This window comes from Nerophis ophidion, linkage group LG21, assembly GCF_033978795.1.
Source record: "Nerophis ophidion isolate RoL-2023_Sa linkage group LG21, RoL_Noph_v1.0, whole genome shotgun sequence".
Lineage (NCBI taxonomy): Eukaryota > Metazoa > Chordata > Actinopteri > Syngnathiformes > Syngnathidae > Nerophis > Nerophis ophidion.
Window position 1 is genome coordinate 23,441,821 of NC_084631.1, and position 13,665 is coordinate 23,455,485.

The 13,665-nt window shown below is 39.1% G+C and overlaps 1 protein-coding gene across 3 annotated transcripts; it reads right to left on the reverse strand.

Moving 5' to 3' along the window:
- Positions 1-1,653: 1,653 nt before the first annotated feature.
- Positions 1,654-12,866, reverse strand: LOC133539920 (zinc finger protein 776-like). 3 transcript variants are annotated; one of them, XM_061882264.1, is made up of 3 exons: positions 12,624-12,866; positions 9,626-9,718; positions 1,654-4,994 (listed from the first exon to the last, which is right to left on the reverse strand). In XM_061882264.1, exons 2-3 carry the CDS (start codon positions 9,630-9,632, stop codon positions 4,066-4,068), a joined length of 936 nt encoding a protein of 311 aa, XP_061738248.1. In that variant the 5' UTR covers positions 9,633-9,718; positions 12,624-12,866; the 3' UTR covers positions 1,654-4,065. The 3 variants fall into 3 exon arrangements, with proteins under 3 accessions (XP_061738248.1, XP_061738247.1, XP_061738245.1); XM_061882263.1 differs by lacking the exon at positions 9,626-9,718 and having other exon boundaries at positions 12,624-12,748; positions 12,803-12,837; XM_061882261.1 differs by lacking the exon at positions 9,626-9,718.
- Positions 12,867-13,665: the final 799 nt, after the last annotated feature.

The window sequence follows — 13,665 nt, forward strand, 5'->3', positions numbered from 1 at the left end:
GAACAGGATCGCTGACGGGTCTGCCGGCTTCCAGCGCCCCTTACAAAAAAGGTGATTTACAGGTAAACAAGGTGGGGGGAATGGGACAAAAAAATAGAAGATTGAAATACAATTTAAAAATCGGTTTTAGCCTGGGCCCTGGAGAGGGGGTGCAGATTGAGGCCAAGGGGGAAAAAACCCAACTCATAGCCATAGTACACATCTCTCTCACATGTGTGTAAGAAGGAAACATCAAACATCAAAGAACACAAAGGACATTAAAGCAGTGGATACAACCAGACACTTCTACATACAGCTATGAATAAAAAGTAAAAGAAACATATACACTGTGGTGGCCTCTGCGGTGTTCCACGCCATCGCCCGCTGGGGTGGAGGGAGCATGGCCAGAGACAGGAGCAGACCCAACAAAGCAACCAAGTGTCCAGTCCGAATGGATGAGCGAGGATACGTCCAAGGTGACTGAGGTGTCCGACACCTGCTCACCCAGCCAAGACACTGCGAAGCCTCTCCGTCCCAGCGCTCATTGTCACAAGAGATATAAAAAACCTAAGTATGATTGGGATTTGCAAATAAACTCTTAGGTTCTTAGTTTATCTTCAAATGTAAACAATTTAGTTTTGCATTGCTAAATGTTAGAGTATCACATTTGATCAAAAGACTGGAGGGTTTTGACATTGACGTGCAAAAATAATCTATTGACTGGCTCATTAACATGAACCATGTTCAAATAATGAGGCTGTCCTCTCTGCTCTGACTGCAGCTGGGACTACTGTGCGAGGCTACTGTCAGCCTGACCGCCTGGGAGGCGGGGCTCATGAATGTTATTTTCACACCTTTCCTCTTTTCCACTTCATCCATTGATATTTCTAGACGTACATTCACAATGTTTGAATATTGACTGCTGATATTAACATCCTTCCATTGTTTAGCATAACTCACTTTCCTCATTTCTTTTGCTTTGCTCAAATGAACTGCATGAAAGTGGTCTTTAAATGTCCAAACTGAGTGTAATTATATATAATTATGTAGATAACAACCTTCCATTCTTCATCTTCATTACTGCTTGATTTAGCTCTCATCTTATTTCATCCAGCGATAACTTGACCATTAATATATATATTCCTTCTTGACTGCACTTGAATGCAGAATATATGTAGAATATATTTATTGTATTCATATATTCTATATATAATATATGTTATTTATTTTATTATCTATTGTGACCGAACTGTGCTGAATTTCCCCCAGGAATCAATAAAGTACTTTCTATTCAATTCTATTCTAAAAGATGGCTGACAATAAACTGTCACTAAATCTCAATAAAACTAAATTAATCATATTTGGATATTGTAAACGTGTAAAACACAAATTATGATGGATAATATTAAAAATAAAAAAGTAAAGGTAATTACATTTTAGTAGTTAGAGGTGACGACTTGTCCAGGGTGTACGTCGCCTTCCGCCCGATTGTAGCTGAGATAGGAACCAGCGCCCCCCGCGACCCCAAAGGGCATAAGCGGTAGAAAATGGATGGATGGATGGATGGATTATGAATGATAAAACTGGGCTGGAAAGTATATATACTACATCATATAGAGAAAACATATAAAAAAAGGACTGCAAATAGAAGAAAATACATAAATATTAACACAATTCATTGTACCCAACTTTAGTTGAAGCATACATTACATATTGCATGAATGTCTGGGAACGTACATACAAACCAATAATCATATTACCAAAGAGAGTAATAAAGATGACATATTGGATTATCAAGACCCAACAAATAATTTAATCGTACATATAGGAACTGATCTCGTAAAACACAGCTACTCAAGTGATGAATAAGGTAAAAAAATAATATGCTTCCAGAAGTGGTCCAGAAGATGTTTAAGATGTGAACAAGTAAATATGAACTACAAACCCCTTTTCCATGTGAGTTGGCAAATTGTGTTAGATGTAAATATAAAAGGAATACAATGATTTGCAAATCATTTTCAACCCATATTCAGTTGAATATGCTACGAAGACAACATATTTGATGTTCAAACTGATAATCATTTTTTTTTTGTGCAAATAATCATTAACTTTAGAATTTGATGCCAGCAACACGTGACAAAAAGTTGGGAATACTGATAAAGTTCAGAAATGCTCATCAAACACTTATTTGGAACATCCCACAGGTGTGCAGGCTAATTGGGAACAGGTGAGTGCCATGATTGGGTATAAAAGCAGCTTCCATGAAATGCTAAGTTATTCACAAACAAGGATGGGGTGAGGGTCACCAATTTGTAAGCAAATTGTCGAACAGTTTTAGAACATTTCTTAACGAGCTATTGCAAGGAATTTAGGGATTTTACCATCTACAGTCCGTAAAATCATCAAAAGGTTCAGAGAATCTGGAGAAATCACTGCACGTAAACGATATTACGGACCTTTGATCCCTCAGGCGGTACTGCATCAAAAACCGACATCAGTGTGTAAAGGATATCACCACATGGGCTCAGGAACACTTCATAAAACCACTGTCAGCAACTACAGTTGGCCGCTTCATCTGTAAGTGTAAGTTAAATCTCTACTATGCAAAGGGAACGCCATTCATCAACAACACCCAGGAACACCGCCGGCTTCGCTGGGCCCGAGGTTATCTAAGATGGACTGATGCAAAGTGGAAAAGTGTTCTGTGGTCTGACAAGTCCACATGTCAAATTATATTTGGAAACTGTGGACGTGGTGTCCTCCGGAACAAAGAGGAAAATAATCATCCAGATTGTTGTAGGCGCAAAGTTCAAAAGCCAGCATCTGTGATGGTATGGGGGTGTATTATTGCCCAAGGCATGGGTAACTTACACATCTGTGAAGGCACTATTAATGCTGAATAGTCCATACAGGTTTTGGAGCAACATGTATTGTCACCCAAGCAACGTTATCATGGACGCCCCTGCTTATTTCAGCAAAACAATGCCAAGCCAGGTGTTAAAACAGCGTGGCTTCATAGTAAAAGAGTGCGGGTACTTTCCTGGCCCGCCTGCAGTCCAGACATGTCTCCCATCGAAAATGTGTGGCGCATTATAAAGCGTAAAATACGACAACAGGACCCCGGACTGTTGAACGACTGAAGCTCTACGTAAAACAAGAATGAGAAATAATTCCACTTTCAAAGCTTCAACAATTAGTTTCTTCAGTTCCCAAACATTTATTGATTGTTGTTAAAAGAAAAGGTGATGTAACACAGTGGTGAACATGCCCTTTCCCAACTACTTTGGCAGATGTTGCAGCCATGAAATTCTGAGTTAATTATTTGCAAAAAAAAAAAAAGTTTGAGTTTGAACATCAAATATCTTGTCTTTGTAGTGCAATCAATTGAATATGGGTTGAAAAGGATTTGCAAATCATTGGATTTCGTTTATATTTACATCTAACACAATTTCCCAACTCATTTGTAAGAGGGATTTATGTGTACTCAAAAGCAAAAATATGATCACATGTAAAACACATACATATATCATATAAAAAGAGTTCATCTATGAAATTATGTATAATTAGAAATGAAAATATTTAACCCTTCATTATTTTAAAAAACGATGTAAAAACGCTTAAGTATAAAAATGAATTATGAATATCTATTTACACGTTAAACGTTTATTGTATGTAACATGCATATTTTGTACTGTTTACTCTCACCTTTTCAGTCAAAATGGAGGTCGTTTTTAAATAAAAGTCCACAATGTTGTATATTAATGCATGTACTTGACTGAAAAAGCACTATACTTAATGCATCTATACATAAAAGAAGCATATTTCCAAGATTGTGTTACACACAACAATGATGTCACACTTGTTATATGTGCTGATCTTGCTAGAATGTAAAAGTTATAACATTTTCTGACAGTTTATTTAAAAACCCTGCAGCTTCATTTGCTGCTGCTGTTCTCACCAGCACACTTGTGTTTCTTACACTGGTACTTATAAGAGAATCTTTCACCGCACACACTGCAACTCAACACTTTCTCACCTGTGTGTGTTCTCATGTGTACTTTTAAATGCTGTCTTTCTACAAACATTTTACCGCAGATTGAACAGGTAAATGATTTTTCTTCCGGGGTGTATTTTCATGTGTATTTTAAAATACTGTCTTCGCAAAAAATCTTTACCGCAGAATGAACAGGAAAATGGTTTTTCGCCAGTGTGCGTCTGCATGTGTTCTGTCAGCACGTTTTTCCGTCTAAAACCTTTACCACATTCTGAGCAGGAAAAAGGTTTTTCTCCAGTGTGTGTTCTCATGTGTTGTTTCAAACAACTTTTTCGTGCGAAACCCTTACCGCATTCCGAGCAGGAAAAAGGTTTTTCTCCAGTGTGTATTCTCTGGTGTGTTTTCAAATGATGGCTGTGAGTAAAATGTTTACCGCAGATTGCGCAGGAAAAAGGTTTTTCTCCAGTGTGTGTTCTCATGTGTTTTTTCAAATGACAGCGGTAATTATAAGTTTTGTCACAATGAGAACATTTAAAGCGTGTGTTGTCAGTGTGACATGTCTTATCAGCTTTAGAATCTTCATCATCAGTGTCAGGAGAGTGTGACGTTGTGTTGTCACTATCTGATTGTGGAGCTAAGAGCTTGTCTGCTTGTGATCCTGCACAGTGGTCTCCATCAGCTTCTGTTGTGATGTGTTGAGTTGAGCTGCTGCTTGGAGGCTCCACCTCTCTCTTCTCCTCACTTTCACCTTTGACCTCATCATCTTCACTCTTCACAATCACACCAGTCAATGGCATCTTGGTGACTTCAACCTCCACCAGTCCTTCAAGATGCTCTCCCCCCTGACTGATGCTGTGTGCCTCATCTTCCTTTTTAAAGTAGAGGTTCAATGGGTCCCCCACTTCCTTTTTAAGGTGAGGAGTCTGGTCTTCTTCTTTGATGTCGTAGGGTTGTGGCTCTTCCTGCTCCATCCTAAAGCGCCACTTCTGTTGTTTAGGGAGAAGATGTTCTTCACAGACGTCTGCAGACCACAAGAAGACAAACATGTTTTAGAAAAGTCAGATTTGCTCAGTCAAATTAGACATTGCCCTGCACCAGCGGAGGTTCCGATATTCAAGATGTCATAACCATACTATTGTCACGCCCATTGGATCGGTTTTGTTTTTGTCATGTTTGGTTTTATTTTTTGGACGCTCGGTTCCTGTTCCTGCACTTCCTTGTTTTCTTTGTTACCATGCCAACTCATTGATTTTCACCTTGCCCTCATGTCACGCCCCTGTCCTCAGTTCTCACACCTGCTTGTAATTATCACTAGTATTATTTAAACATGTAGTTGCCATGTGTTCAGCCTAGCAACTTTTTATATTGCACACCTCCATTCATGCCTAACCATGCTGTTTCCCTCATGCTCATGCCAAGCAAGTTTTTGGTTTTGTTATGTCACAGTTGTTTAGTTTTGTTTTTGTCTATAGTCATGCCATTGTGCTGGTTTTGTTTTCAGTAGTCAAGTTTGTTCTCTGCCCTCGTGCGCGCCTTTTGTTTGCTTCCTTTGTTTGTAATTTGTTAGTTTAAATAAATATGTACTCACATTCGCATCTCGCTCGTGACAATTTTCCTTTGCGTTAGAAAAACAAACTATCCCATAGTCCAAGTCCTGACAACTATACATGAGGGAATAACAGAAGCAAGGTTTTATTTACCATACGTCACATCGGCTCGTTAACTATGCAAGCTTCGTAGTGTTGGGTCAGCGAGCGTCTTTTGTCATTGGCTGTATTTTGCCTTTCTTGAAAGAAAAATGCCTTATGCTTGTGTAGTTTTAGGCTGTTGGATCCGTTCAAAACACAAAAGAGATAAACATTTCTTCAGAGTTTCTTGAGAGGTAACCAAGAAGGGTGAAAGAGTGTGATATTTGACGAAAATACAAGGAAAACGGCACGCACACCAGTCGAAGAAGGCAGAGTCAAAGAATGCACAAGTTTGCAGTGATCACTTTACTAAAGGTTTTGTTTGATACAGTTGTGCTTACAAGTTTAGATACCTTGGGAGAATGTAAAAAATGTATACCTTGGGAAAAAATGTAAACTTACTTTTCAAAATCCAGAATCCTGGCTAGCATGTGTTTGTAATAGTGATATATAGTAACTTAATAAGGGTAGTAACTTATGAAAATGACTCAGCAGGCAGTTTCTAGTTTTGTTTTCTCATTCTTTTCTTCTCTGCATGTTTGCAAATACACATCTTGCACATCTTTGTGTATTTGTGGCTGCTTTTCCTTTTTCAAAATACATATTTGGTATATTGTGTATATCTATATTTTATCTTCATTCTATCCTTTTATATTTTGAATATAACTTTTAGAAAAAAACATGTTTTACAGTTAGCTTACACCGTGATTTAGAGAGGGACATTTTTTATTTCCCTGCATGTTCAGCGCATGTTGAAAATGAAAAATAAAGATGACTTTGACTCAAACTAGAGTAACTATTAGAGTTTCTTTTGAGCAGCGAGAGATGTTGAAGAAGGAAAGGATTTAAAATCAGATGTTTTGTTGGTTAGCATGATTCTTGCATGTATGTGAACTTCATCTGGGTTGGTTCTTCATGTGTTGCCTACTTGTAGTACTAGCAATTACAGTACTGTCCAAACCTTTACTTCGGACATGTGCTTGAAAAGTCTTTATGGAAAGCTGTGTCCCAACTGAGCAAGTTTTGGGTGATTGTGTCTGGCAGCCTGGATCAGTTAATGTCTGCTGACTTGTTGTATCTCTCTGTGGAAATATTCAACTATGCACTTTGTGAGTAATACTGTGCTCCAATATCATTCACACACAAGCATTACTGCAACTGTTGGCTTACTAAATCAATGGCAAATAGAATGGAACAATGACATTTGGTAGCTAATCACTGAGCAGAAAAGTGTAAATGCACATTAGGTCTATGCCGTTATTCGATAAGTCAATTAACCGACAATAAATGAAAATGACGCAAAGTTTCCCACGTGCATGCATGTTAATGGGGTTCAAGAGAAGGATTTGGGTTTCAGCAGCTGCGCGCGATTGGGCATGGAGCTCTTTAAAAAATGTGTGGAAATGGTAAAAAAGAGGTGAAAAATGTTTTTTGTTGTAATATAGTTTGTGTAGGAGGACAAACACGACACACACTTTCCAAATTGTTAGAAAATCCCACTGTTTATATTAAACATGCTTCACTTATGAGAGTATTTGTTGAGCGCCATTTTGTCCCACTGGCCGTTGAACTCACCATTGTGTGAACTGTGACTCAACCGTTTGTTTTCATGTATACACAGAAAGACGTGTTTTATGCTACTCCTTTGTCTCATTTTGTCCATCAAACGTTTTATGCTGTGCGTGAATGCACAAAAGTGAGCTTTGTTGATGTCATTAATTTGTTGGAGTGCTAATCAGGCATATTTGGTCACTGCAAGATAATTGATACTATGTATGTCTATATTGCATCATTATGCCTCGTTTGTTGGTATATTTGAGCTCATTTAATTTCCTTTACTTATGTCCTCTTTGTATTTAATTTGCATGACACATTATCTGTATGTAATATTGGCTGCATTTCAGATAGTTGTTTGTGTGCCATGTTGTTCCAGACCACAGCAAACATTACCTAGCTTGCTGAAGATTGTAATAAAACTATTAAAAGAAGACAGCCGGCCGTGTCCTTTTAACGTGGACACACACATCTATACTGGCTTTTAACGGCCAAAGGTAATTTCCAGGAGTTATGTCGCCTTCTGAGTAGCCTCCGATTTACTAATGGTTTCTAATGTTGTAAAAATGTGTGTGTGGGATGTTTTTGATGAGCACGCTATGGCGTAAACTTTAAGAATTGAGCAAACACGCCTTGTCTGCATCTTCTATAACTAGACAAGACAACACATATATTTGCAACGCCATTTTCAAGAAGGATATTTAAAGACAAACTCCATCTTGTGAGACAATGTCGGCAAACCCCGGAAGCTCGAATGGGTTCTACTAATTGTGAGTTCAGGTATTTTATTTTATTAATATGTTTTTTTCAGTTTTAATTTTGACAGTACCACATAAGATATGTTTTAATTGCTGATGTGGGTTTAGTGATTTTTAAATGCCCCAGAAAAAAACCCGTCATGTACACTGTTGGTCGTGATTCAATGCCCAGTAGTGCGTAAATGGGTTCCTGTGTAGTATTTTTCCAGCAATGGTCATAAGGTGACATTAATTGTGGTATTTTGAGAGGTAACCATTGAAGTGGACATCTCTGAAGGCCTAGGTGGGAAATGCATGGCCCGCCACTGAAAGAACCAATTACCACAGCATTAGTGTGGGAAAATATTTCAGTTCAAACCTTTGGAACAAGGTGATATTATCAAGACCAAGGAGCCAGTTTGCAGGATGCGCTCGAATACGACAAACCAACACGCCTACAAGGAGAGTCCAAACAAAACAGCGCAAATTATTACATTCCGAGTCAGCAGTCTAAACTCCTGGTCTATCCTGGGTCCTGTAAAGATAAGATTTTGGTCCATACACAAATGTAATCGAGGACTCCTGGCTCAGTAAAGTATGATGATGGGAGAACAAAACACCATCAACCAGAGTGGGATTTGAATCCAGTACCTCTCATTCCGAGTTAGCAGTCTTAACCGCTGGTCTATCCTGGGCATATGGAACCAATTGTGTTCCATACACAAATGTAATCGAGAACTCCTGGCTCAGTAAAGTATGTTAGAGATGGAGCAAATTACAAATTACTGTCAGGATAGTGAGCCTAAGAGACACAGGATAGCTCAATGGTTAAGACTGCTGTCTCTTGTGCGGTACTACTGGGATCAAATCCATAACTTAGAAGGGCTTGTTTTTTGTTTTGGCATGATCATAGTTCACTGATTACATTTGTATACGAGCAAAAAAACAACCTTAACGGGACCCAGGATAGCTCAATGGTCAACACTGTGGGCTCTTAATTCAGGGGTACTGAGTTCAAATCCCGTATAAGGAATCAGTAATTTGGCTTTATGGCATCAAAACGACATACATTGTGGGGTGTTTCTTCTCCCCCACACAGAGTAATGCTATGTGCTAGTTGTATGACTAACATATAGTTGAAAAATTAAGTAAATACTAAAAATAATGATAATCAAAAATAAATTGTCAAATAGTCAATGATGACACCTCAGGGGTTACCTGTGAGTGAGTGAGTGAGTGTGTGTGTGAGAATGATTGAGTGTGTGCGAGTGAGTGTAATTCCTGAGGTGGGTGGGAATATGAGTATAAAGTTAAGAATAAAGAGCGTTGTCCAATGAGCTCTCCTGGGTACAATTAAAATAAAATAGGTTAATTGCAATTGGATTTAAAAAAATCATTAAATAATTATTTTAACTTTAGATGAGAGAGGTGACACTGTCACAATATATGTTAACATGATGTCTCCAGATAGTGTAAATTACATGTCAACCCAACCAGGATTCAAACCCAGCACCCTTCAACCTGAGTCAACAGCCTTAACCACTGGGCTATCCTGGGTCTTGTGCAGAGAATTTTTTTTTTCATACATAAATGTAATCGAGGACTCCTAGCTCAGTAAAGTATAATGAGGTAGAAAAAAATACCCCAACCACAGTAAGGTTTGAACCCAGTACCTCTCATTCCGAGTCAGCAGTCTTAACCGCTGGTCGATCCTGGTTCTTGAGCAGCCTTGATTTTGTTCCATACACAAATGTAATCGAGGACTCCTGGCTCAGTTAAGTAAGATGAGAAGGAAGAAAATACTAACAGTTAGAGCTGGGTTTGAACCCAGTAACATTAATCACAAGGTAGCAGTCTTAACCCCTGGTCTATCCTGGAATTTGTGAAGCCAAGATTGTGTTCCATACGCAATTATAGGGGACTCCCGGTTCATAAAAGTATGAAGAGTTTGAACAATTTACTGTCAAAACCTAATTGCAACAAGACACAGGATAGCTCATCGGTTAAGACTGCTGCCTCTCACCCAGTACTACTAGGTTCAAATCCATAACTACATTGATCTTGTTTTTTGTTTCTCCTTGATTATAGTTATAAATAAATAAATGGGTTGTACTTGTATAGCGCTTTTCTACCTTCAAGGTACTCAAAGCGCTTTGACACTACTTCCACATTTACCCATTCACACACACATTCACAGACTGATGGAGGGAGCTGCCATGCAAGGCGCCAACCAGCACCCATCAGGAGCAAGGGTGAAGTGTCTTGCTCAGGACACAACGGACGTGACGAGGTTGGTTCTAGGTGGGATTTGAACCAGTGACCCTCGGGTTGCGCACGGCCACTCTCCCACTGCGCCACGCCGTCCCTGATTACATTTGTATATGAGTGAAAAACCAATCTGGATGGGACCCAGGATAGCTCAATGGTGAACACTGTGGGCTCTTAAATCAGCGGTACTGAGTTCAAATCCCATAAATGGAATAAGTATTGTGGCTGTATGGCGTCAAAACGACATACATTGTGGGGTGTTTCTTCTCCCCCACACAGAGTAATGTTATGTGCTAGTTGTATGACTAACATATAGTTGAAAAATTAAGTAAATAATAAAAAAATAAAGATAATCAAAAATAAATTGTCAAATAGTCAATGATAACACCTCAGGGGTTACCTGTGTGTGTGTGTGAATGATTGAGTGTGTGCGAGTGAGTGTAATTCCTGAGGTGGGTGGGAATAGGAGTATAAAGTTAAGAATAAAGAGCGTTGTCCAATGAGCTCTCCTGGGTACAATTAAAATAAAATAGGTTAATTGCAATTGGAATAAAAAAAATCATTAAATAATTATTTTAACTTTAGATGACGGACGTGACACTGTCACAATATATGTCCGCTTGATGCCTCCAGACAGTGTAAATTACATGTCAACCCAAACAGGATTCGAACCCAGCACCCTTCAACCTGAGTCAACAGCCTTAACCACTGGGCTATCCTGGGTCTTATGCAGAAATATTTTTTTTCATACATAAATGTAATTGAGGACTCCTAGCTCAGTAAAGTATAATGAGGTAGAAGAAAATACCCCAAACACAGCAAGGTTTGAACCCAGTACCTCTCATTCCGGATCAGCAGTCTTAACCCCTGGTCTATCCTGGTTCTTGCACAACTTTGATTTTGTTCCATACACAAATGTAATCGAGGACTACTGGCTCAGTTAAGTAAGATGAGAAGGAAGAAAATACTATCAGTTAGAGCTGGGTTTGAACCCAGTACCATTAATCTCAAGGTAGCAGTCTTAACCACTGGACTATCCTCTGTCTTGTGTTGAGATAATTTATTTCCATACACAAATACAGTCGCCTTCCCCTGGCTCAATAAAGTATGATGAGGTGGAACAAGATTCTGTCAACTAGATTGGGATTCTAACCCAAGACCTCTCATTCCAAGTCAGCAGTCATAACCACTGGGTTATCCTTGTTTTTGTGAAGAGAATATATCTTTCCATACACAAATGTTATGTACTACCCCTGGCTCTCTAAAGTATGATGAGCTACAACAAAAAACTGCCAGCCGGAGTGGGATTCGAACCCAGTACCTTTCATTGTAATACAACAGCCTTAACCACTGGGCTATCCTCAGTATTGTGGAGCTCAGACTTTAGTCCATACACGAATGTAATTGAGTACTGCTGGCTCAATCAAGTAAGATGAGAAGGAAGAAATACTATCAGTTAGAGCTGGGTATGAACCCAGTACCATTAATCACAAGGGAGTAGTCTTAACCCCTGGTCTATCCTGGAATTTGTGAAGCAAAGATTGTGTTCCATACACAATTATAGGGGACTCCTGGTTCATAAAAGTATGAAGAGGTTGAACAATTTACTGTCCAAACCTAAATGCAACAAGACACAGGATAGCTCATTGGTTAAGACTGCTGCCTCTCACCCAGTACTACTAGGTTCAAATCCATGTCTACATTGCACTTGTTTTTTGTTTCGCCTTGATTATAGTTCACTGATTACATTTGTATATGAGTGAAAAACCAATCTGGATGGGACCCAGGGTAGCCCAATGGTCAACACTGTGGGCCCTTAAATCAAGGGTACTGAGTTCAAATCCCATACATGGAAACAGAAATGTGGCTGTATGGCGTCAAAACGACATACATTGTGGGGTGTTTCTTCTCCCCCACACAGAGTAATGTTATGTGCTAGTTGTATGACTAACATATAGTTGAAAAATTAAGTAAATACTAAAAATAATGTTAATCAAAAATAAATTGTTAAACAGTCAATGATGACACCTCAGGGGTTACCTGTGAGTGTAATTCCTGAGGTGGGTGGGAATAGGAGTATAAAGTTAATAATATAGAGTGTTGACCAATGACCTCTCCTGGGTACAATTAAATAAAAATACTTTAATTGTAGTTGCATAAAAAAAGTTTATTGAATAATTATTTTGACATCACATGGGAGAAGTGACACAGTCACAATATATGTCATCTTGCAACCTCCAGACAAGTTTTGTAAATTACATGTCAAACCAACCAGGATTCAAACCCAGCGATCTGAGCTGCCACTTATATTTCTAGAACATCAACGGGCTCATAGTGATGTTACTCGTAGCTGACTGGGAGGTGTTTATTATAATTTGGGAGAGTCGGCTGCATTATGCTTACCTGCTAAACCCCTTTCTGCTAACCCCCATAGTCTCTCCTCTCTGTCTGCCTCTGCCTTGAGCGCTGACTCCATGTGCCGTGAATACGCACTGCTGATTGGCTGTTACATGCGCTCTGAAAACGCACTGCTGATTGGCTGTTACATGCGCTCTGAATACACACTGCTGATTGGCTGTTACCGCTCTGCGTGTCACCAATCAGATGGCTCCGTGGGTGGGACAATGCTGGGTGCTGGAGAGACATACTGACAGAGATCGAGGCAGCACGAGGCATAGCAGCTTGTTAAGACTTTAGATTAGCACCAAATGATAATATAAATACATATAATAAAGTCAAATACAAATAAGGCAACAGGAGAAGTATCCCATACTTCTCTTTTGTAAAGTAAATCTGAGCAGCCAATATTGGGCATCTTCATCAACTATATGATTTGCCTGAGAAGTTGCACAGGACAAAAAAAAAAAAGACTTTAGGCAGTGGCTCTTTGTTGTTAAGGCGGCCGCCTAAACAACAAAGCGCTGCAGGAAACCCTGCATTTGATTATTTACAATCCGGGGAGGTGGGATGTGGTGCAGGGAGGGTGTTAAGTCTTGGGTTGTAGTTGCCTGGAGGTGTTCTTTTAGTGCGGTTTTGAAGGAGGATAGAGATGCACTTTCTTTTACACCTGTTGGGAGTGCATTCCACATTGATGTGGCATAGAAGGAGAATGACTCAAGACCTTTGTTAGATCGTAATGTAGGTTTAAGGTGGTTTGTGGAGCTACCCCTGATGTTGTGTTTATGGCGGTCATATATGTTATTTTATAGACTAAGGCAGTGGTTCTCAAACTTTTTTCAGTGATGTACCCCCTGTGAACATTTTTTTTATTCAAGTACCCCCTAATCAGAGCAAAGCATTTTTGGTTGAAATAATGAGATAAATGAGTAAAATACAGCACTATGTCATCAGTTTATGATTTATTAAATGGTACAACAGTGCAAAATATTGCTCATTTGTAGTGGCCTTTCTTGAACTATTTCCCTAAAAAAATAGGGAAAAAATA